Genomic DNA, 25865 nt, shown 5'->3' with positions numbered 1-25865 from the left:
ATGCTAAAAATGGTCCTATAAGAAGCAAGAAGATCAGGTTGATAGAATTAGACGACCGGTGCCACTAGGGCTCTCTGATTTGGCTTTTTCAATGATTTTGTCACATATAGTATTTCATTTACATTTTTTTTAAAAAAATTGATTAAGGGCATGTACGCCGGACAATTTTTTTTTTTTTTTCAGTGCAATATAGGACAGGGTATCCTAAAACTGCTTCCATCGTTAATGAGATACTCCTTCAATTTTTTATAAATTATTTTTATTAATTTTATCAATATCGATATACTAAAAATATAAGGAATAAAATTACATAAAATTTTAAATATACCCTTATATAATAATTTTAAAAAATAATATCATGTTACTTTTTTTTTATGAAAGATAATTTTAAAAATATTTTTTAAAATATTATTTACAAAGTTACATCGTGACTTATAAATAAAATTAAATAAATTTTTTAAAATATAATTTATAAATGAGACCGGAAAGAGTACAGATTAATCTGAACCAAGGAGAGTAGAACCTTTTTGAGTGACAATCTCTATCACAAAGTTTTAACATTGCTGCATTATTTGGCTTGAACTTGAGATCACCAGCCGAGATAGAATAATTTCATGCCAGTTGATTCAAGTAATGGTGATCAAGTGGGGAATGTTGAGGAAGGGAAAGGGTGGTGAGATATGACAGTAAAATAATTTAAAAAAAAAAGTAAAGAAATGAGAAAATGTATTTTGGGGGTTGGCAAAGGAGGGACCAGGAGCATGAGGTGATGAGGCAGAGCCATCAATGACACCAAAAGTCAAATATCAATTTAACCCTACGAACCTAACACTCTACTCCCCCCTTTCCCTGCAACTTCACTAGCTACGCGCCCCCCCCCCCAAAAAAAAAAAAAAACCTTTTCTATGTTTCCCAAATCAATATAGATTTTTTTTTTACACCGTTTCATCGGAATTAAAAAGAAGTTTTACTGTCCGACAAAAAAACAAGAAAAAAAAAACAAAGAAGAAGAAGAAGAAGTTTTACTGTTAATCTATTAATTTTGTCTCAAAATATTTTAACTCCATCCATATTTAAACCCTTGCTTTAATAAAAAAAGGAAATGCATGAAATTAAAAGAAAAGAGTATTAATAAACATTAAAAGGGGCAATATTAAAAAATCATAATAAATTCGTCTATTAATACCTCATGAAAGGACCAAATTTCTCCCTTAAAAGATGTCATAAATAGGATCAAATATACTTCCTCATTTAAAAATATAAAATATTTTTAATCAAATTTCTATTCTTAATAAAATAGTTTCCTACTTTCAAATTAATTTTATTTTTTTATATTTATATCTATTAAATACCTTATAATGAAAATAAAGTCACTATCCATAGAGGCACTTTTGAAAAAAAAGACAATGATTACACATTAAAAAATTAAAAATGCCTCATTTTTAAACATCAAACTCCTTAAAAAAAGTCTTAAATTTTTTAATGGAGGGAGTATATAACAATTAAAAGATACTCCTTTCATCCCATTTTATAAAATATTTTTTGAGGTAACTTGATCTCATTATTCCAGTCTTTCAATAAATTTTCTTCTCTCTTATTAATGTATGATATTTTTAGAAGTTTATCGAAATATTAATATTGTAAAATGACCTCTTTCAATTAAATTAAATTGTTACATACACCATTTTTTATGTGACGAGAATGGAGAACCTCCACCACTGCTCACATAAACTTTATTTGGCTTGTAAACTATATTTAATTAATTTTATTGACATGTGCAATTTTATAAAATATATACTATAAATTGGGATGGAAGGAATATATAATAAAATTGTAAGTCATTAATTAGAAGTATATCTCATTAGATTTTGCGTCCGTTTTAATTTTTGCATATGATCCATGTCAAGGTCGTCAAGAAGAAAAATCTGAGCTCTGTGGAACTTTTTTTTATTAAATTTAAAAATGATAGTTTAAAAAAAAATATAAAGCACTTTTAAAGTAAAAGAAAAAATTTAAAAACAAATAAATAATCCTAATCTTGTTTCATAGATAAGCAAGACATACTGAGGCTGTATGGGGATACAGGTTTTTTTTTTTGAATACATGGCTACAGTAAATTGTACAAAAAGACTAAAATCTAGTCATATCTAGAGTCAAGAAGCTTCTACAAGCATGCGGAGGGACATCAAAGATTGTAATATTAAAATTATCCTGAGATATTTGATGGGCTAAACAATTAGCACATTTATTTAAATCTCTATAAATACGATCAAATGTGACCATCCAATCCTTCGTTGTGGGATCTTTGATTTTTGTAATGATGTCGAAGAAAGGATGACTTCCAAAGTAGTTGTAGTTGATGAGAGAAAGCGCTTCCATCAAATCTGAATGAATATTAACTTTGTATAACTTTTCATTCTAACAGAGGATAAGCCCTTCATAGATTTCCATGAGCTTAGTAACTATGTTAGGTTGAAAGCCAAGATACTTGGAAAAACCCTTTGATCCAATTTCCTTTGTCGTTCCTTGTAATGCCTCCACAAGCAGCTACTCCACTAATGTTAACAGTATCATCCGTGTCTAGTCTAACCTAACCAGGTTCAGGTGGTTTCCAATTAGTATCATAACTAGTGCTTCTTTTATTTAAGTGATTGATTTTGGATAAAAGCTTCATGCCATTACAGATTTGTTGATTGCTAAAAAAGGCGATATCATTATCTTGAATCTCATCTTTGAAGTAGAGCTTCTTGCATCTTTCTTTTCAAATATTCCAATAGGCTTGGGCGAATAAACTCTGCCAATGTATTCTTCTTGTGTTCAATCTCCCTACTTCATTCTCTGCATTCCATCTAATCCAATCCTACAATCCAACAGAGAAAAAGGTGTAAAGTTTTGTAGGGTTTATCAATTTTTTTAAACCTATTTAGCTTCTTTATAATCTCTTAAGATATGAATAGTAAAGTCAGAAGAGTTACAATCGAAAGAGCAACAACATTGTTGTGGAGAGGGGACACGTGTATTTTGATTACTATTGAGAACGAGAATTCAAACCTAGCTGATTTATATGAAATATAACATCTCCATCTTAATGCCAAGTTTGACACTGACGAAAATACTAGACTTTGCTTCTTGTTTTGATCAGCCATTGAAATTTTTAAATTAAACTAATTTCAAGCATAAGGGGTTTAATTTATGGAGATTTTTTGAATTTGGATTTAGAATTATATTTAGTACAAGCATTAAATTTATATTAATAATTCTAAACTCATATTTATTTTGATATTAATGAATGAGTGGATTTATGTAAATCAATGAGCCTAGTCCTTTTCATATTAAACAATTTTAATATCGTTTATTCTTGAGGACATTTTCCACTGTTGCAAATTATTATATTATGTATGAAAAACATAAACTACCACAGTATAATTACTGTTTACCATTAATTTACATATATTCTATATTTTTATTCTCCAACCCCCGGTAATTAGACGGAAATTGCTCTTTTAATACTATTAAATTTTTCACAACAGTTTTGCACTTAATAAATTCCCGTCTTACATTAACAGTAACATCGTATCATCTAGTGATCTTCCTGGCATTAATTTCATACACGTATATGATTGAGGTGTACATATATGACAATTTGAAAACACGTGCTTTATGCATACTGAGAGAAGGATTCAAGAGTGGATATACAACTATAAATGTTAAGTGTATGAAGAAACAGAAGATATTAGCAAGTTATAAGAAAGCATGAGAGAGTTGGGGAATTAAATTGAGAAGTGTAAAAATTGAAGACAGCAGAAATAATAAGTAAGTTTATTATTAGGTTCAGGAACAACTGGCGTTTTGCTCGCAAAGCAGAAGCATATATTGTACAGATTATACCAAATATGATGAAAACGACAAGTTGCTCACATGACCCCGTTGCCCACATTATTCATGGGCCCCCCACGTAGTAGTGTTGAAGTAGTAATCCTCTCCCTCTCTCTCTCAATCTCTTTCTCTATATCTCTCTCACATGACAAGAATATAAACACAGAGGTTGGAAGAAAACTTTTTCTTCTTTCCTAGTTGTAAAGAAGCTTCCTGTGAGGTAACTAGTTGTTCCTCTTCCCTTACCTATCTCTTCACACACACAAAAACTCTCTCTCTCTCTCTCTCTCTCTCTAATTTCTTCTCTTATATCTGTGCTGTGTAGGTCAACAAAACAACAACTTGACCCCCTCCATGGCTGGTCTTTCTTTAGGGTTTGAAGCCCCTCCTGGTCAAATAAGAAGGCACCGACTCTTAATTGTCTTGTACTGCTGATTTGCGAGCCCATTTTTCGTTTTTGTTTCTCTAACCTTGGGACTTAGCTTTTCACTCAACTATCAGCTATATCTGATTGGTAAGCCTTTTTGACATTAATCTCTCACACTCTTATACTTTCCAAAAAATTTCCCTTTTTTTCTCTTTAATTTCTTCGGTTTCTGCTTTCCTTTTATTATTATTGTTGTTGTTATTATTTCTTATTTTGAGATCCAGAGGTTAGAAATCAAGGTGGGTCACTCAAAATTTCATGGAATTGACGCGAGAAGCTGCAAAAGGGTATTCTGATCATAGCAGAGAACAAGAATTACTGGAGGAGGAAGAGGATTTAGCTGAAACGAGTAACAAAGAAAGCAGTAAGCAATACTATCCCTTTTCTTCTTCATCGCCACCAAATCCATGGTTGGGAATGCTTCATCATCATCACGATCATCATCATCATCATCGATCTCCGGAGGCCACAACCCCTTGTGAATCTCACAATTCATCGTCTGGGTTAGGGTTATACCATCAGGATGCACCTTCTAACTCCAATTCCGCTATTAACAATCCCAAGAAGCTAGACTTGATGGACCTGTCGCTCGGCAACAAGGAAGAAGATGAAGGCAACAAGCCTATCGAGAAAGAGCACATGTTCGATAAGGTTGTGACGCCCAGCGATGTGGGCAAACTGAACCGCCTCGTGATACCGAAACAGCACGCGGAGAGGTACTTCCCGCTTGACTCCTCCTCCAACGAGAAAGGCCTTCTCTTGAATTTTGAGGACCGCAACGGCAAGCTATGGCGGTTCCGGTACTCCTACTGGAACAGCAGCCAGAGCTACGTCATGACCAAAGGGTGGAGCCGTTTTGTTAAAGACAAGAAGCTCGACGCCGGCGACATTGTATCGTTCCAACGCGGCCTCGGCGAATTGTATAGACACAGGTTGTACATAGACTGGAGGCGCCGGCCGGATTACGCGGCCACCGATCGTCATCGCCATGCCGCCACAATTACACCGTTGCTCCTTCCAAATCAGTACTCCGTCAGATGGGATGGTAGATTGTACTCTCTTCCCGCGGTGGCGCCGGCGCCGGCACCGCGTCACCACGAGCATTTCCAGCAAGCGAACTACAACAATTACTCCTTTCAGCAACACCAGCTACCTCAGTACCAGCGACAACATCACCATCACCATCACCACCAGCTCTATGGCGGAAGTCAAGGAAGTTATAATGAGGTGAATTTGGGATCTGGGTCGCTTTACTACCTCAGACCATTGTCGGCGCCGGGAGATCGGACTTTGATGGAGCAGCGAGAGGGAGGAGGCAATGTAAGTCCGATGATCATTGATTCCGTTCCGGTAGTCCATGGTAATTCTAGTGGTGGTAGAATTACTGATACTACTGCAAAGAAGCTTAGGCTATTTGGGGTGAATATGGAATGTTCTTCGTCATCAAACACAGTAGGACATGTGCCGATGGATGATACATCGCTTGCCTCACAGAATCTTCAGTACTTGACAGAATTCCAAGAAGAAGAAGATCCAATTTCTTCATCATCATCGTCAGCATCAAGGTTTGCGGATCAAAAGGGGAAAACTTCGGTGCTGTTTGATTTGAGCCCGTCCTTCCAATGCCGACAGTAGTGAATCAGTGATCAAATTGAAACACTCGCTTTTGCAGCATTATGTTATATTTCCATCAACCTCTTCTTTTCATAAAATAATTAGTGTTTAATTAATTAGCTTTTGGATTTTAGTACATTTTGAACTGCTCAATGCGCATTAATCATATATTATAACTAGCTGGGGTTTATTTGGGTCCTGATGAACTGGACCGTCGTTTCGCAACCAAGAAAGGCTAACGAAATCCATGGGGGATCAACTACGTCTCAGACCTTTCAATTGTGTATAAATATAGTAGTAATACAATATATATATCGAATGATTATATGTCCTCTAGTATCTTCCTTATTTTTCGGTTTGTTTTCCTTGGTGTCTTCTAATTGCTGGATAGTGTATCCCCCCCCCCCCCCCGGTTCACTGCATTTAATGGGTAGACACAGAAAAGCTTGCTGCTTTTGTTCTCTAAGGTTTCTGTTAGCCGTGTTGGGATGATGCTGTTCACAAACTGCTGATTCTGCTGCTGCGCTTCTGCTTCTGCTTAGTGAGGCATTTTAGCTTTGCAGGTTCTACAGCTAGCTGTTAAAAGGTGACTTCTATTATTTTTATTATTATTATTTAATTCTTATCTGTTCTTATTACTGCAGCTCTATCCATTTTGATTGATTACTTTTCTTGTTGCTAAATTTAGCTACCACATGTATCATTTATCCACGAGTATATAGCTGACCTTTTCGCTTCTGGTTTTTTGGCCTTACATTTTTGTTCTCTCTTATTTACCAGCCGCCTCTTTATTGGATTACCACTGTACAAAAGCTTGCAGTCTGAAAGCCAAAAAGTGGTCTCTTCCCTTTATTTCAATACTGAAAAAGAGTAAGGCAACTTATTTTTCTGATGAGACTGCACACACACACACACACACACACACACACATCATGATAGCATAAATGCTATTGCTTTGTCTCGTTTTTCTCATGCCATTTTTATATCTTTGGCTGCAAACTTTAACTTGTCAAGTAATGTTTGTGTTATTATAACCATAGAACGGCACACTTTACTTTTCTTAATTATTTGTTCATGACATGCATAATTAGTCTTCGTCACAGTGTTCTTACTGTTGAAAGTTGAAATTATTTGACGAGTAATGTCAGGCGATATAATTGGACATTAAATGATGGAGATATGAATAAGAAAGTGAATACTTTTTTTGCCCCCAAAATCTATCACTTTGATAATTTATTTAAGATGTACTGTTATCTGTACGGAAGTCTGGTGAACTAGCCATTGTACTAGGAAGTCTTGTGTTCTTGTATGGATTGTCAAATTGTAAACAGATAAACACACACACACACGGGGACTTTTGCATTCCTTGACCTGTTTATAATGTTCTCAATGTTAATTTAAGGAAACAGATACTTGAAATTATGATTAAGCTAAACTAGTGTCCCTATTATGGTCTGAAAACTAGATTTACATGTGATAGAGGTTGACTGTTAATAGAAAGGAAATGATAGTAAATAAGGGAAGCAAAAGCAATGTTGAAGGCCGAAAGTATTACGGTAAATGAGACAAGACAGATGCATTGCTTTGGACCTTTAATCTCTTTCCCACAACACAGTTAAATGTGATTACTTTTTGTTAAAATAGCGTCTCAGATTCTTGGATTTTGCATCGTCAATTTTCCAAAAGCTCATCGCTCAGGAAACGTTTTGGAAAGATACATGCATTCTGACCTGTGAAAGTGCTGCTGGAAAATATGGGATGAAAGGGACAATAAAATGCTTTTTAACCTAACAAGATCTGAAATCAATCAATCAACGATGACGTAAAATAAAGAAATTTCTTTTATTAATTATTGCATATTTTCTCTGAAGGAAAACTTATTTTCTTCGCTTAAGGAGGTGTATAGCAATCCCTTTGAACATAGATAAGGGAAAAAGTCAATGAGAATAGAAGTTATATGGTCAAAGACGGAAAGATAAAAGATGCTTTAAGCCATAAGGTAAAAATGTGATTCAAGGTGGATTGATAATCGATCATGTTTCAGTCGACAAAACATGTATAATCTAATCTCACACATGGCTCTTTCTATAATTACATTTAAAAGAATGACTGCACACACACACATACACGTCTCATGTATTTCATTATATTCTTTGTATTATATATGTTTGATTGTTGTGTGAATTGTAGTTCATATAGTTCAGAATGTTATATCAGATTTGCTAGTTTTATGCGTTCTATATACGCAGAAGAGCAGAAAGAAAAGCTCCACTCATCAGTAGGGTGAACGTGTGTGTGAGTGTGTGTACTCTTGCCAATTGTTAATTGAAAATGATCAATTAATTGTTTGGCCTAAGCCATGGTGATGGTAGTAATAATTAGCTGAAATAGCTGAAATACTATGATCTTTTAATTTTAATGTAGGAATTTTTCCATGTGGGTTATTTTTGGCCTGAAAATCTATGTAATTAGCTATGATATCTTATAATAGTTTCTGTGAAGTGATTTTAATACCATCAATAATATAATAAATCTAGCTCATCAAAAACGGTTAATCCGCCAATCAGTTTAGCGCTTCACAACGAATCATATTCCATATTTTAAAATTCATTCTTCAAACAAGACTGTGATTATTTAATTTGATGATATGGATGATTCTATACAGGTCAAAGTATTGATGATATATATACACAAATCACTTGATATGCTGCAGAAAACAGCGTTCAAAGGATCTCACTGATGCAAAACAGGTGAGAACTTCAGCTTTGCAAATAAATTTTTGTTAGTTGGTTTACGCATGCATGTCTCTCACTTTCAATGGAAGTCGAATCTTAAGCAATATTAAAAAATAATTTATGGCATTCAAAAATTTTAATAATTTGCAGGCTGCTTTTAAAGTAAAATGAGATATGCTAAAAGTTCCAATAAATAAGATCAATGTCAATGACATATGTCGCAGTTTAATAAAAGTTCAATTCTTACCATATTTTCTGAGTTCCTCAGGGACGAAAGTTATTAGAATTAACAAATTAACTTATGATTAAGATTAGTACTTAGCAACCAACTCCAATTTAGCTTAGTGGTATTAATTTGGATATTGGTCGTTATTGAGATTTTTTTATAGAATATTTTTGGATGAATGATTTTTATAGTATTTGATAATTTTTTTTGAGGCTCTCATAAAATTCAAATGAGTAGAATTAATTTACGTATTTATTTAGGTATAAATATAAATTTTCATAATATTTAAAGAATTATAATCTCATAAGTAGGAAGACAGTTTACATAATTTAATTTAATCCCACTTAAACACATTAATTATTTTTTTCTAAAAATCGTGGCTTTGTACTAGGTTCTAAAATTTAATTTTCCAACCTTAAAAAGTTAAGCTAGCTATAATTATTTTCAAAATCTACTTGCCTCTGAATTGCATGTGTTGAAATTTCATGCGTCAAACTCAAATTGAAAAACAATAAAGCTAATGGCCTTATAATTTAGTGGCATATAAGTCCTTCAATGGGAGGTCATGAGTTCATGATGATCCCGCTTATAACATCAGATCAATAGTGTCTGCCTTTCAATTAATTGAAAAAACAATAAAATAAATCAATGCTTTGTGTGGCTGTTGGAGTACATGATGAACTGGTTTTGATTTTACGAAGAAAAATATTATTCCTAGATTACAAACCAATGACTGGTGATAATTTATATAGTGCAAATATTACTAATTACTAATGCAATACAAAATAAAGGACTTTCTTTTCCTATGGCTACGTGAAACATTGCCCAAATGCCCAATTCATATAAGTAGCGAAGAAACATATATAACGTTGTAGTCCTAGTATTTAGATTGTTGATGTCAAATTGTTGCTTGTGTATGTTCTCTTTCCTTTTTTTAAAGATCTATATATATGATAACTAGCTAATTAGTATACAATATATAAAATCAAAACCATTTATTACTTTTATTTAATATTATGTAATATGTTTTAAATACATTCATGACAAATATAAATATATATATATATATATATATAAAATCAAGTTACGTGTTCCTTTAAAAAAGGTTTCCATGCATTGCATGGGACCATTTTTGGCGGAGAATACTATGACTACGACAATTCGTATTATCATAGATATGAAAATTTAATAAATTGTAAAAAAAAAATATTAGAGAGTGATTTAACTCAGCTAGAAAACTACTTTGACTTAATCGTTCGGATATTAAAAGTACGGTGAAAATTTGAAAAGAATTCTGTTCATCGGCACGCACACTTAATTTTAAGGGGCAAAAAAAGCAAGCTATTCAACATTTTTTATGTCTCTCGTCTATAACCAAATAAACTATTTGACTTCTAAACTTAATTAGTTATCTGAATTCAGTTTATATCTCTAACCTCTCAAGAGCCGTGTGAAATTTTTTTTTCGTTTCATATTTTCGGTGCAAGTTATAATAATCTTTTTATCTTCTGTAAAATAGGATTTTGTAAAAAGAAAATAAAGAAGTGGAAGAAATTTTTATTTCATCTTTTGTCAACATATTGAGCAGCAACAATACATTTTATTTGGCATCTCGAAGAATAATGTCTTGATTTTTAGTTTCAAGATTTTTATTCGTTCTTCCGGTTATTGAATACATTTTCTTTGCGAAACACATATTATATTTTTAGTACATTATATTATCAGAGAGTTTAATTACATGCTGAATTTCTACACTGACCACGTTTTTATTATTTGAGTTAGCCTCCATTCAAGTAGTTGCATATATATTGACTTTTTCTAACCTGTATCTTTATAAAAAGAGTGATGATACATCAATTATGGAAAACCATGTGATCCAGTTATAAAACGATTTTGATGGCTTAATTAGGCTTAAATTATATTTTGCTTTCAATGATTTAAACTTATCGTATCATTCAGTATGTCTAATATTCGATTTTACTTGTTCAATGCAATTTTATGGTTAATTATGGGAATTTTTAGGTGTGTGAAATAAGTCATAGAAATTGACTTGCTCATTCCCCTGATTACAAATGATATTGTTTATATAATCTCTTTAAGAAAAATTAGTGTCAGAGCTGGAACGGATATATATATATATATATATATCACACGACACTTCTATCTATTATCTGTTACGTAGTAATAAAATAGGTATATTTACTGGCAGCCCTTTTTTGCTTTCTTTTTATTTTTAATATAATTCTACTTTTGTTAGAATACCTATTATATATATATATATATATATATGTATATGTACATATAGTAATACTCAATTTTTATTTACTATACGAATATAAATATATTCATTTACCTTGTGACTCAAAATTGATCCACAATTAAGCTTAAAGAATTCTAAAGTTGATCCTACGATTTGATGTTTACAAGTGTATTGTAAGATTTTGCTTGGTTATATATGATTTGTTATTTAATCATCGTACATCTTATGAAAAAAAAACTGTTAATTTTTTTTTTAGTCAACTAGTGTAGATGCCGTGAAGTATATGAAGTGTGGGAAAATGAAACAACGTTATTCGTAGCTCATAAATTAATATTGCACTTTAATTTGCTTGAATCTTTATATTATAGATTAAAGATTTTATCAACAGTACATGTACAAGTTTTGAACCAAACAAAATACATGTTTTCCTGATTAGCAAATTAATCTCATAGCAGAGAGAATTATTTTGAAGTCACGTAAAGCTAGTTATCACTATAATTTATTTTGAATGATATGTATATAAATAATACTTAATTACAACCACTGTGACCGCATTGAAATTTGTAAAATACGATTCCCCACCCACCCACCCCCCAAACTCTCTGGTCTTCCACGGATATGTAATTGCAACGCGAATTTACTGCTCATGCATAGCGTGTTGCAGAGAAAATTATAGATAATAATTGCCAGCCGGCCATGCAAGAGGTTTTTTTTTTTTTTTTTTGGGTACAAATGCACGAGGTTTGCTTCTAGCTGATATCCACTTGATTAATTAAAAAATAATCGTAATTAAATTCTGATGATCTACTAAACTTCACCAACAACCTTCTTCTGATAATTTATAAATTCGTCACTTCACTAATCAGTGTATATATATATATATACAGAGAGAGACATATATATATATATATATAGATGCACAACACAAGTACATATTTAGCTCAATATATAATTGTAATACGGACAAATTAAAAGATCAGAAATCAACAGGAGTTTTCAAAAAACTAAGTGCTACAGTATTCTTATTGAAATCAAAGTTATTAGAACATTTAGAACATATGATATACATAGATACTGATTAATGAAGTGATGAAAGTATATATGCTATTTTATAGTGCAATTTAAAACTTGTGGAATGGAAAGTATCAACATATACAAATATATATGTATGTATATGGTGGTGACAGTAGTCATGGATAATAATCACATATTAAAAAATCATACAGTAGAAAGAGCTAAAAGAAGAAGCAGAAATGCAGAGAGAGAGAGAGAGAGAGAGAGAGAGAGGTTGGCCCACCCTATTAGGTAGGAGGTTATTAGGGCTAATTAAGAGGAGGAAGGAGAGGAGGTTGCATAATGGACGACGATCATAAAGCAGAGTGTACCATAAAGTCTTGCTATGGCCGGCGTGGCCTTCCCCATTTATTCATTTTCTGCAAATTGTTTTGGCTTCTGATCTGGACGCATGCACTGTCCTCCCAGTGATCTATCCAAATCATTGTATTTGTACTACCTTCCATCTCTGGACCACCTTCCCTCATTTCACTCTCCTTCCTCTTTTCCTTCCCTTCCCTTTCCTTTCTATTTCTCTCATCATCTCTCTTCCATCTCTTCACTTTAATCTCTCGCCTTTTCTCTTTAATAACCATTTCATCTCTGCTCCTGAAAGCAACCGAGTTTAGCCCCATCCTTGTTTCTAATTACGAGCTAGCTAGCCTTTTTGGTATGGGATGGGAAGAAGAAATCATGCGTATGTAATTTAACATGAACGACTTAAGTTTTGCGGATATGAACTTTGGGTTTAAACTTTCACGAGTTACAGACAGGTTTTCTGCTGTTGCTTGAGCTGCAGAATGCATGACAAGTTCAAAGCCTCGAATTGAAAGAGCTGATGGGCATACATTTGAACCCAAATGTGCGCGCCTGTGTCTCCGTGAGAGAGATATTAATACATAGCTAGGTTTTTGACGTATCTAAAAGGGTTCGGGGATTTAGCTAGCTGGCTAAGGACAATAGAATCTCAGAACAGATAATTAATTATGCAGGTAGCCAATGGGCATATGTTTGAAACTTTATGATCAAATGAAATAACTACGTGCGTGATAAAAGAGTACCCTACCTATACCTATATATATATATAGCTAGCGGGGCCTATATAGGGATTTAACTTAAGAAAAAAAAATTAAACCCTAATTTCTGACAGAAGAGAAAACTTTACTGATGTTTTGTTGTTTTATGGTTTTGTTTGTTTACCACTAAGATACTGAGAAACACAGTCAGAAAGAAAAGCAAGAGCGGGAAGGTTGGGGTTGGGGTTGGGGTTGGGGGGGGGGGGGAAGGGGGGGATGGGGAATGGAGGAGTCCCCAGGACGCAACAGAAATGATCCCCAAAAGTGACTGAACCCTTTTTCAGTGGTTTTGCTATTTACAAAATGATGATAATGATGGATAAACTCAATATAAGGGATCAGATCAGAATGAGTGTGTTCGTTCGCATTTAATACCAATATGGACCATGCACTCTCAAAACAACAGAGGGGAGAAGGACCATCAGCACGTACGAGAGATGGATGCAAGAAAAACAAAACAAGCCTTAATCATCAACCACTCACTTAATCATTACCACAAAACACACGAGTCTGTTCTCATCTATATAATAGAGTCGTAAACATTTTGCATTTTGATTCTCTTTTGGGTTTATAGTCAACAACACGCAGGCATTTTCAACATCCCGTGCATGTGCTCCGAACCCAAAACCCTACAATATTGTTATCATAGCCTTCTCAAACACGTACCAGCATGTAAATTAGACGAGTCTTTTTGAGTGAAAAATCTGATGCATAGTTAGGAAAAGAAAGTTGATAGAATAAGTGGCTAGGGGAGAGATACGGTTTCGATTTGTCCTTTTTTGTTTGATAGAGGGCTTTAAATTTGAAAGAAAAGAGAATGTGGAGTTATGTACGAAGCATATGTGAAATAGCTACCATGTTATTTTGAAGCTGTAGGGTCATTTGATGGATTAGATATGTAAGAGTTAGGTGTTCAATATTATGCATCACAATGTTCTTGGCCGTGAATGGCAGATGAGTCACAACCACTATCTCTGCTTTCATATCATCACATAATAACTATTTTTCCATGTGCTTTGGTTTCAACTTCTCTATAAATGTACCCAGTCTTGGAACCACATGTATTTATACCCACCTCCTAAAATAAGTTAAGGCATGCAAATAATATTCTCTGGTCAAAAAAAATTTAATTATATTATTGTATGCTACTTTTTACTAATTAGTAATGTTTGAAAATGCATTTGTCTGTTTTTGACCAAAACAATGTAAGTACTGTGCGCTCTTGAAACTTACTAAAGCATATTCTCCAGACAAAAAATAAAATAAAAAATCAATTTAGAATCAGTTTACTCTTTTCTTCTTCTTTTTTAACATTGATTGCGATATTTTATTTTTGAAATTCATTCTCTGGCATTGACATTAGGTTAATCATAAGACTACATCAAAAATTAATCAATTATCATTATATAATTTTTTTTATAAGTCGGTGACTTATAAACAGTGATCAAATTTGACGGGCGCGCATGAAATATTTATTTTATCGGCCGATGGGTCCCATGCTTGCAGTATTGGCTTGGTGAGTCTCGTGCCTTTAGTGTTTTTTTCTTTTTTTTTTAATGAATTTTTTGACGCGATAATCTACATGTCAAGTTTTGCTTCTTCTTTTTTCTTGGGCCTAGCGAGGCTGAATCAGAAAATCAACACATAGAGGCTTTTCTTTTAGCCCAATAACCGATTCATGTCCCGTCAGTGTTTCTTTCTCGGTCAGTCACTCAGTCCCCTTGGAAAGAGGAATGGCGCTAGCAGGGACGAAAATGGAGAAATCGTCTCTCTAAGATGAGTCTACGAGCCACCAAGTCAGCGAGCAGAGTTATGCTCTAATGGAGTACAGATGCGTGCAGTGTGGATTTGGGATCAAAACACTGTACGTGCAGTATTCTCCGGGCAACATTCGGCTGATGAAATGCGTAAGCTGTCTTTATTGTTTCTTTCTGTCCTGCTATCACTTTCGAATTCCTCAATTCATGAATTGAGTTCAGAACTATGCAGGAGAATTGCAAAGCCGTGGCAGACGAGTACATAGAGTGTGAAATGATGGTACCTGACAGTTTTGGAAATTTCCTTGTTCTTCTTTAATTCAGAATGTTTTTATTTTCATTCCGAACTCTCTTGCTTCTCTCTTTTCTTTTGTAGATTCTGCTAATAGATTTAATGCTTCACAAGTGCAAGGCCTATAGACATCTTCTCTTCAACGTCCTCAATCAAGAAGCCTATAGATTTAAGGTGTGCATGAGCTTATTCATCACCCTGCATGTGTTTGATGCTGCATACTTTTAACGAACACACAAATTGCTTGTGCATATATGATTCTGACAAATGGCAATTTTGCTGTTTTTGGCGATTTGCTGTTAACCATTGGTTGGTAATCAGTAACATGCAATGACTTCTGTTGTTACGTGAAATTCATTTTGATGATTATTATTGTAAGCTAAATATATTTTCTTGTGAATCTATTTGAAAATAATGACCTTGAAGTATTTTCCTCAGTAGGAGTTGAATTGCTTTACTTTTACAGGTCCTTCAGATTGTAATTAAACTATTTCATCCAATAATTTGGACTTCTAATCAAATGAACTGATATAAATGCAACCGATGCATGTATTACTGTGCTGTGGAAATGCATGAAGATTTTTTTCTGGGATAACATCCCCCCCAAATTTAATTGGGAATGCATTTTTAAATTGGTATTTCTAGATTATTTATTGGTTGTAAAATCTATATTGATGTAAGGCATGTGTAGTGCTTAATTTAGAAAGATGGCATCTAGAATCTACTGTCGATGACTTTCCCAATGTCTTGTTTTTCTCATATTGGTTTATCAAGCACCATTTTCACTTTAGCAAGTGTCTTATATTTTTTGGTTCCTGTGCAGGTGTTATTCTGGAAATTGGCAGCCAGTTTTCTTCTTTTGGATGCTTGTATCCTTGTTTTGTGTAGGAATTATTCTTATTTCATTCCTAAGGATGTTAGGATTGAAATGTTAATTTCAGACATTGTAGAAGGTAACCTTACAAAGAGTTATTCTAGATAAGAGTTTGGTTTTAGAAAGGAGCAAGGATGAATTTGTTTCATCAACGAGTGTCTCTTCACTAGTGTCAATATGTTGGAAGGTTTATATATGATCAGATTAACTTTTACTTCAGAGTTCAGAAATTGCTTGGTTTGGAATTTTATGCTAGTTCTGATGAGAGATTATTATTTCACGGATTTGTTAGCAGATGCTGATAGATGTCTTCTTTGGGAACTTAATGTTTCTTTTGACTTTCATTTTTGCAATGAGGATATTTATCGGTGAATCAATCAGATTCTCAAGGTATATGCATTCTTCCATTTATCAGTGAAAAGTAACAATTAGTCTGCCATGTTGTTATCATGATGAAAAATTCTGTGACAAGGTTATCCATTGTGGTTGGTTGTTAAAAAAAAAAAAAAAAGTTATCCATTGTGGAGCTTATGTGTTCATAAATGTCCAGTTACAGTGGACGCATTTTCTGCAATTTAATTTTAAGAAGGATAATTACTTTTGGACAAAAAAATGGCTTTAGTTATGGTTAAGCTGAAAAAATTAGCTACACGGGGTTGGCAAATAAATGAATATTATTCTGATGCATATATGTGAACACATCTTACAGAAACGGATCAATAATTTTTCCCATAATATATCAGTTAGTTCGTCAAGTATTTGTTTTACAAAATTATAATAAGAGGATAGAGTGATATAAGGTTTAATAGAAAATATGATTTTATAGACAACTTGATATTTTTAAAAGCATGAATGTGTGTCAACAGAACATCGTCAAGTTTGTACTCATGTATGCAGGTGTAAAGACTTGTTGCTTGCAATCTTGGTCTCAGGTTACTTCAAGGTTTTTCTTATTTCAATGATGGTAATCTCCACTTATAAGAAACCTTTATTGGTTCTTTCATTTTAGTTGTTGTGCACTTCCTTTTCTTGTCTAATGTTCCTTGTTCATCATATCCCTTTTACTCTCTTGCGTGTTTCTGTAGGTCTGGGAATTTCCATCTTCTGTGATCCTCATTAATGATTTATTTGTCTTATCATCTAATGTAGTAGCACTGAAAGGTTAGTCACTATGCTTCCCCTTCCTTTTAGAAATATGCAATGTTAACTTATTTAAAATGCACTCCCAAAATATAAGACCGTCCCTTTAGAAGTAATTTCATAGAATTATGCACAAAAAAGGAGCAAGCAGTCTGCCACTTTTATATCATGAGGAAAATTAGGGTGAATATTTTTTCCATCTTGGAGCTTATGGGTTAAACCATCACTTAATAATTTGGCGTTGACAGTTTAGTGCATGTGGTATTTCTTCATTCCGAAACCCCCCCCCCCAAAAAAAAAACTTATTTCCAAAGGGAACCTTTTACAATGAGAAGACTTGTTGGAGATCAAGTTCGGCATAAGATAGTTACAGTGCTGAACTGGATAAGCTGATGGATGATTAAGTGGTAAGTAGATTATGCCCATTGTCCTCAAGGTGTTTTATCTATCATGAAGCCAGTCAACTTATAGTGGTCAATGGCTGGTGAGCACGTTATGTAGCATTATTATACCCTGACGTATATAAATTATAAACAATTTTATATTTCTTACTTCGATCTCAGTGTTTTCCTCAATGGTTAAAGCAACATCTCCCTAGCTGCATCTAATTTTTTTTTTTTTTTGTAAATTATAAATAGTGTAATTATGAGACCATGCTGTTAAATATTCTGATGAACATATCTGTTGGCAACCAGTGATGACAGAGTCAACTATCAATCGATGCATTGGGGTCTGCATCAGTGCCCATGCTGTAAAAGTATTTGTCACTCACTTAGCTCAGCTCAGATTGTTCTGGCATTAATAAAATGCAGGCTCAACGGCCCTCCTTATTGCCTTTGAAAGCCAGCATGATGTTGTTCTTTGTATTGTCGTGCAAATGTATTGGCAGTATAATTCAGCTCCTTGACAGCTTTATATTCCTGTAAATGATACTCATACGTGGACACATCAGGGACATTCTGCTGTAGGCTCAGCTTGCATAGATTTAGAGTCCAATATTGAAGCTGTTTTTTTTTTTTTCCCTGTTGGTTTTTATTAATTTGTGAATGAAGTTTCTAAATGATGTAATACGTTGAGCCTACAAATGAAAGACCTGGCTTGTCAAAGTTTTTGTAACTAGGTTTTTTTTTCCTCCTGCAATGTACGGAATCTAGTAGATGAGCTGGTCACTGTTCTAAAGCAGAGTGAAAAGTGATGACTTGCACAATGTTTTATATATTTATTATTTATTGATTATTGATTGAAGATGGATAATTTTGTACTGTTTATAGACTAAATTGAGAGATCAATACTGGTGCCTTATTTTCATTCACTCTTGATGAAATGATGCGTAACGTGTTTGTGTTACAATGCTAAGTAATTGAGTAGATATTCTGCATACCATTTATTCACTTAAGTTACATGGAAATGGTGGTGAGCGGTTATACTTCCAACATAATGGTGGTTTTGGGGCGATTTGCATGTTAATCTTAAGGACATTTTAAATTAAATGCCTGCCCCCCTGTGCTAATATGTGTGTTATGTATGCAAATTTATATGGAAACTAATCCATCAGTCACTTCCTCTAATTCTAAGTGATGTTCTTCACCAACATCACTTCAACTCCTCAAATTTTGGATGAACGGATTGAAAGACAGGAGAATATTGACCTGTTGGCTAATCACTCAGTATGACTTTGTCATCCTTCGAAGTGTCTAATGGAAAAAAGCTAGGGAGAATGACAAGTAAGGACCCCTTTAAGAACATTAATGTTAAAAATTTTTAACAGTAACATTTTTAAATTCAGTACTCATTTTTCCATGTTACAATATTAAAATTTTTAAATTGATATTAATATTTTTAGAAAGTCTTTACTTGTTTTTCTCCCAAGAAGCTATGAATGATAGCCGGCAATTCTATTTGGGTTGCTACAATTCAAGACAACCTTATGGTACACGTGGATGGTCTGATACATCTCTAATCATGGCATTCCTCCCAAGCCCTTAGCAGTGAATTTCATCTAACAAAAGTTTATCATTAAAGGATCCTTTTGGTATATGAAGAATAACATTCTCCATGGATGTTGTATCCCTACTTTGTTTCTTCACCTATTTTGATGCCTGAACTTTCAATGTTGCACGATAATTGTAGTCTTTTCTTGCTTTTAACTTTTTTCCTTAAATTTTAAACAACTAATTTGTACTATAAAATTTTACTCTTAATTCATGTTTGATTGTAATAAAAAAATGCATATAATTGATTAACTATAACCAATAAAAATTAGTCCGGCTGGTAAAATTTAGCTATAATCCACAATACATTGTCATCAAATCTCATTGTTGATGTGAAAGCTTTATGAGGGGGTTGATCTGTAATTTTTTTTTTTTTTTTTTATAATTTGAAGACAAGCTATGGCTTGGTTGTGTTGGTGGGTGTGTAATACCCAAGTGAGGTAAAATAATTTTGGAGTACGAGTCACTCACCACGTATGGGGTGGTGGCGCAGTTGGTTAGCGCGTAGGTCTCATAGCTGTGTTGAGTGATCCTGAGGTCGAGAGTTCGAGCCTCTCTCACCCCATCAATCCATTTTAGCTTGAGGCCAGTTTTCATTTTTCCGGGTGTCGTGCCGTCGAGCAAAACGTGAAAAATTCCTTGCTAAACGCATTTTTGTGGAGTTGATGCAACTTTATTTATTTATTTGTGAAATCATCAGCATATTGAAATTTTAAATTTGTGTCAACAGACAGACACGTGCCCAAGGCTTGATACTTACGCTCAATTGTTTTATTGAAAATGAAATACGTACACAATGAAAGAAAAAAAATGACATAATCAAAATTTAGCGGATAAAAAGAATCCATTTTGATTAGGTTTTAATCCCAAAAAACGATTGACTTGAGTACTTGACATATGCAGCAAACTGTGAACAGCTTCACAACTTCTCTAGTAAACGTCAGCCCAGCAAAAATGCTGATAGGCTGCTTATTTGTTTCAACACTGCTCTCAACTCTCAAGAAAATTATAAAATGTTCGCTACATACTTAGAGGTTATTTGTGATGCCCATAATTTAGCAAGAAAAGCTCAAACTTATGATTCAGTGTATTTTAAATGGATAAAATTATGGAGAATGAGTTTTAAGAGTTTTGAGCTTTAACCGAATGAAACATATGAGGATTGAATAATTACATAGACTAAATTGTAATTGAGTTAAAATTATGAAAATTAAATGATCAATTTTTTTCCTTCTGTAAAAACTCAAAATGTTCACGTCCCTGGAAGAGTCAACAAAACAAAATTAGTCATATCATAGTATTTCAATCACACAGGACATCACATGGCATTGCAAAAATAAAGGCAGATAAACTGTACCATTTTTAGTCCATAAGAAAGTTACAGTGAGCTTTCTCATTCAATTAATGAGTGATATCTCAAGCACATCAGTATCTCAGTTTTATTCTACTCTCGTCAAGGAAGAAGGCCTACCGAGCTGCCAGAAAAGGAAACTGCAAATCTATTCAGGTGCCAATGACATTGTTATGTCCCGAAGGTCAAAATTCCAGCGATATCGAGTATCAGGACACCAAAAATGTCATTGGGACCAAGAACACTCGACGTCGTATTTCTCAAGGCCGGTAAACGTGATCGCAAAGGGTGCTGAAATCACGAGGTTGGAAGAAAACACATCATCGTCCAAAATTTCAAACGCCATAGAAAGATGTGATAAAAAGTCATCGTTGATTCCATAATTGAATCTGCTAGGCTTGTTGACGTTGTCGAGCAACATCTACACTACAAAAATATCTAGCAAAGTAGGGCAGAATAGGATCATGGAAAGGAAAAGGATAAAGAAGCGGCTGAAAGTGGAAGTGTTCTCCTAAATATATGGTGAGTTCACCAAACGGCACCCATAAATTAGAGTTTCGATATTCCTTTTTTAAAACTATAGGACCAACAATGTTGGGACCACAAGCCCATCACCTTGTTAAACAAAAAGCCCACGACTCAAATCAGCCCATCATAGTTTTTGGGCCACAAAAAAACCCGCAAATCAAAGTTGTGGGAAAACAGTTAAGGAAAGAAGATTTAAAAAAAATTATATTAAAATGATATTAATAACGTAAAAATGATGGAAAAGAATTTCTCCGCCATTATAGTTAACCAAGATTTTTTATTTTTTTGCCAAAATTTAATTGTTCGTTTGATTGAATTGAAAATATTTTGGGCGAAAATAATTTTATTTAGATCTTGAAAAAATTATCAACGAAAGCATTTTACAAGCCATCAAACTTGATATGTGTGGCTGTTTTTGCAATTTGTTAGCGATCCATATCCTTTAAAGTAAGCTAAGCTCCCTCCAAAATACCACTGATTACACTTGCTCAAATTAGATTAATGGTAATTATGAATAAATTTTGAAGTAAGGTAAGTTAAGCTCCGAAAATGTATCTCAATAGCGTTGTATATATAAAGGGTAAAGGCAGCAACCTATCCTCAAAATTTTTTGGCACAATTTCACCGTAATGTTTTTCATTTTAGTACAGTCTTTCCCTATCGTTAAAGTTTGGCCAAATTGACCATTAAGTTAAAAAAAATTGACCATTAACTGCTTTGATAGCATGCCACATTGGCCTCACGTGTACCCTCCTTTGCCACCTCACTCCTTTCTTCCAAACCCAGATCCTCTTTGTGAACCCCAAACCCAGATTCTATGGCACTTACACATATCTCTGGGTTATAATCAAATTTAAAGAAAGAAATCATTTTTCCTTCTTGTTTCAATCCTATCTTGTTGCCTCATTGAGTGAAATTCACACTTACTATATACTCATTCTGAAGAATGAGCTGAATGCATCTCCTAGCACCTACCACGCTCAATCAAGCATTTATTATAGACAAAACAGAACTTAAACACCGAAACTGTGAAGATGGGGCAAGTATGGAACTCAAGTTCGAATAAACATTCAATTAAAAACCAATAGAATCAGTGACTTGATGAGCCCTATCTTTTGAACCACATCTGCAATGAGAAACAGGGGAGTCTCGTAGATTAGGGAAAGACGAAATGTGAGACTGAATTAAGAAGGAATGCGAGATAGGGATGTGTAGATTGAGAGAGACGACACTCAGGAGAGACGAACAAACACATTCACGACTAAATATTGGAAGGTGGAAGTAGAGATTAGGTTTCGCTCTAGGCCGTCGCAAGTCTCATCGTTGCCATGACTCTTTCTTCTTCGACTCAAAACCTAAGCCCAGGAGGAGTCCGATCATGGTCTCTCATTGTCGGCACCGAAGAATAAGGAAGCACTGTCGTTCTCATCGTCAACGCTGAAGAAGAAGGCGAAACTCTTGTTCTCGTCATCCACGCAATGATGGAGCTAGATCCTTTTGTTCTTCAATCTAGATCCAGATCCGCTCTTGTGCACCTGTTTCTGTAGAGAAATAAGAAAAAATATTGTTTTTCTATTGATATTAGTTGTGATATGGATTAGTTAATCTGGTAGTTAGTTAGTTTCATTCTTGACTTATCTAGGTAATTTCATTCTTGGCTTATCCTGGGTTATAAATAACTTCTGCCCCTTTTTTGTATCAGTGCGCATTGATGTAAAACCCATTGGGTCAAGCATAAGAGTATTATCCAATAAAACATTTTTTTCATGGTACAAGAGCCTTAGCTCATGATCCGACCTGTTTTCTAGTCTGCCCAACCCAACTTTCATTTGTCTTCTTCGACTGAACTCTAGTCATCTTCCTTTTTCGTGATTCTTTATTCCCCTCACGACACAGCATCTTTTCCTTCCTCGCACATGCGAACGCATTAGATTCACCGTCTGCCTTCAATTTTTCAGCCAACAATGGAGTCGCCAAATCAAGAAAATCCAAAAGGCATGTCTAGCAGCAGCGTCCACACCACTCTTGACCTTAGCCACCCTTGTATCTCCATCCCTCTGAGACACAGGTGACTTCGCTTGTGACTCAGCCTCTAATTGGAGCTACAAATTACGCCATATGGAGCCGTGCCATCAAGATGGCTCTTCGGGCAAGAAACAAGATAGGTATTGTTGATGGGTCCTGCAGACGAGAAGCCCAAGATTTGAGTCTTCGTGGACAATGGGATCGTTGCAACGCTGTAGTACTCTCATGGTCGATTAACTCTGTCTCAAAGGAGATTTCAGCCAGCATTACCTTCTCAGAGAGCGCAAATCTCGTATAGGAAGATCTTAAAGAATGCTTTAGCGTCACCGATGGATCCAAAATTTATAGTCTGCATCGTCTAATCAATTAACTCACTCAGGAATCAATGACAGTGTCGAACTATTTTACACGATTAAAGGAATTATGGGAGGAATACTCTGCGGTTGTACCTTTGCCTAGTTGTAAGTGCGATTCCTCTCTTGACTATGCAAGAACCGTACAACAACAGAGGTTGTTTCAGTTCCTTATGGGGCTTAATTCATCCTATCAACATGTTCGGAGTCAAATCTTGCTAATGAGCCCTCTCCCAACAGTAAATCAAGCTTACTCATTGGTTTGTCAAGAAGAAATGCAACGCAACTTGACTCAACCACCCCATAACCTAAGCAATGAAGGTTCTGCCATGACTGCTAGAGGACGTGGTAGATACAGTAGAGGACGAGGGCGAACAACCTCATCTGAGGAATGCACGTACTGTCACCGTCAAGGCCACAAAAGGGACAATTGCTACCAATTAGTGGGATTCCCACCAAGTTTTGGCCGCGGAAGAGGCACCCAAGATCGACAAATCAACCACACAAATGCCCCTGTTAATCCAACTTCAATTCAGCCACAAGAAAGTCAACTTCTTTCCCAACAAGACTATGAAAGCATTCTCAAGATGTTATGCAAAGACATTAAGCCTGCTCCTTCTGTTGGTGCTATAACCACAAATGACTCGAAAGAGTCGTCAGGTTCGGTTTGCAATATCTTGTCTCTCACACATTCAGCCACACATCTTTTAAATATGCATAAACCACATTGGCTATTAGATTCAGGAGCCACTACACATGTAGTCAGTTCATTAAGTTTCTTTGACAAATTCACTGAGTATGCTGGGACCCCTATTAAGATACGTATTCCGAATGGAGAAAAACTGACAGTCACACATGTAGGATCCATCACGTTATTTAATGACATAACTCTAGAAAACGTACTTTATGCACCTGGAATTCATTATGATCTGGTTTCTGTCTCACGCCTCACCTCAGAACACACTTGTGTTGTTGCCTTCTTTCCTGATGTATGTGTTTTGCAGGACCTTTACAATGGAAACACCAAGACGATTGGTAAAATAGATTCTGGACTTTACATTGTAGAGGAGACTGATGTTTCTATTTGTAATTCCTCTGCCTCTAGTAATGAACTTTGGCATCTTAGGTTAGGCTATGCTTCGTTTCATACTCTTAAGCATCTTAGTTCTTTAAAAGGTGAATTGTCTTCTATTGATAGTGACAAGTGTGATGTCTGTCTACAAGCAAAACAACCTCAGTTGCCCTTTCCTGATAATAATAAATCTGCTACTCACTGTTTTGATCTCATTCATATGGATGTGTGGGGTCCATATAGAGAACCCACACATCAGGGATATAGATATTTCTTGACTATTGTGAATGACATGTCACGAGCAACATGGGTATATCTGTTAACCAATAAATCTGAAGTTTTTTCTTACATTAGGATTTTCTTTATGTATGTACAGACTCAATTTTCTGCCCATATCAAAAGAGTAAGAACAGATAATGGAACAGAATTTATTAATAATGAGGTGTTAACTTATTTTATGAATAATGGAGTTGCTCATGAGACTTCTTGTCCTTATACACCTCAACAAAATGGGGTGGTTGAGAGGAAAATAGGCATATTCTAGAAGTTGCTAGGAGTCTCATGTTTCAAGCTAACATTCCTATTAAATTTTGGGGAGAAAGTATTAGAACCGCTGTTTATTTCATCAATAGGACACCTTCTAGAGTGATCAACTATAAAACTCCATACGAATTACTATATTATAAACAACCTAATTTAAGACATTTAAGGATTTTTGGATGCTTAGCTTATGCGAAAAGGTTAAATGAAATGGACAAATTTCACCCTAGGTCTGAACCTTGCATCTTTTTAGGATATCCTAATAATCAAAAGGGTACCTCCTTTATAATATTATGGAAGATAAGATATTGGTCAGTAGAGAAGTTATTTTTCTTGAGAATAAATTCCCTTACAAAGATGAGGCCCTAACGAATTCAAATCAAAAGGAAACTCTTTAACTAAAACATTGGATCCCTCTTTCTTTGATACTCCATTTGATAAATATCAAGCTATTGATTATGTTCCTAAAACTCCTTATATTGTTTTAGATACTTCCTTCCCTGGTTTTGTTAGTAATAATGATATGCAAACCCAATCTAATTCACATGATTCTGGGCTACAAACTGATAGTTTTAATGAGTCTATGATTCCTAATGATTCAAGGTTGAAATCTCATACTGAAACATCACGACCTATTAGGAATAGAAAACAACCAACTTGGCTTAGAGATTATGA

General features: G+C 34.5%; 2 protein-coding genes and 1 non-coding gene across 5 annotated transcripts; all 3 read left to right on the top strand.

Annotated features, from left to right (window-relative positions):
* The first annotated feature begins 4033 nt into the window (after positions 1-4033).
* LOC129288180 (B3 domain-containing transcription factor NGA1-like) lies at positions 4034-6181 on the top strand. 2 transcript variants are annotated; one of them, XM_054924611.1, is made up of 3 exons: positions 4034-4096; positions 4202-4390; positions 4528-6181. In XM_054924611.1, exon 3 carries the CDS (start codon positions 4562-4564, stop codon positions 5936-5938), a length of 1377 nt encoding a protein of 458 aa, XP_054780586.1. In that variant the 5' UTR covers positions 4034-4096; positions 4202-4390; positions 4528-4561; the 3' UTR covers positions 5939-6181. The 2 variants fall into 2 exon arrangements, with proteins under 2 accessions (XP_054780586.1, XP_054780585.1); XM_054924610.1 differs by lacking the exon at positions 4034-4096 and having other exon boundaries at positions 4134-4390.
* Positions 6182-14878: 8697 nt separating this feature from the next.
* Positions 14879-18584, top strand: LOC129288181 (protein ARV 2-like). 2 transcript variants are annotated; one of them, XM_054924614.1, is made up of 9 exons: positions 14879-15174; positions 15247-15304; positions 15401-15490; positions 16140-16185; positions 16295-16377; positions 16486-16580; positions 17088-17154; positions 17276-17351; positions 18026-18584. In XM_054924614.1, the coding sequence occupies exons 2-9, from the start codon at positions 15251-15253 to the stop codon at positions 18130-18132; spliced, it is 618 nt and encodes a 205-aa protein (XP_054780589.1). In that variant the 5' UTR covers positions 14879-15174; positions 15247-15250; the 3' UTR covers positions 18133-18584. The 2 variants fall into 2 exon arrangements, with proteins under 2 accessions (XP_054780589.1, XP_054780588.1); XM_054924613.1 differs by having other exon boundaries at positions 14889-15174; positions 15257-15304.
* A 1215-nt stretch (positions 18585-19799) lies between these two features.
* Positions 19800-19886, top strand: TRNAM-CAU (transfer RNA methionine (anticodon CAU)). Its single transcript is given in 2 exon segments — positions 19800-19837; positions 19851-19886. It is a non-coding gene; the product is annotated as a tRNA-Met (tRNA).
* The last annotated feature ends 5979 nt before the right edge of the window (positions 19887-25865 follow it).

Source organism: Prosopis cineraria, unplaced genomic scaffold, assembly GCF_029017545.1.
Source record: "Prosopis cineraria cultivar Desert tree isolate PC_DT_omini unplaced genomic scaffold, ASM2901754v1 PC12, whole genome shotgun sequence".
Classification (NCBI taxonomy): Eukaryota; Viridiplantae; Streptophyta; class Magnoliopsida; order Fabales; family Fabaceae; genus Prosopis; species Prosopis cineraria.
Note: the sequence above shows the minus strand (reverse complement) of the source record. Positions and strands in the feature narration are given on the sequence as shown.

Bases quoted from the DNA above. Each gene is read 5' to 3' on its own strand.
- LOC129288180 (XM_054924611.1), top strand. From the start codon at position 4,562: ATGGAATTGACGCGAGAAGCTGCAAAAGGGTATTCTGATCATAGCAGA.
- LOC129288181 (XM_054924613.1), top strand. From the start codon at position 15,088: ATGGAGTACAGATGCGTGCAGTGTGGATTTGGGATCAAAACACTGTAC. The intron at 15,305-15,400 runs GTACCTGACAGT...TTTCTTTTGTAG, and splicing joins ACATAGAGTGTGAAATGATG to ATTCTGCTAATAGATTTAAT. The intron at 16,378-16,485 runs GTTTATATATGA...ATTTGTTAGCAG, and splicing joins TAGTGTCAATATGTTGGAAG to ATGCTGATAGATGTCTTCTT.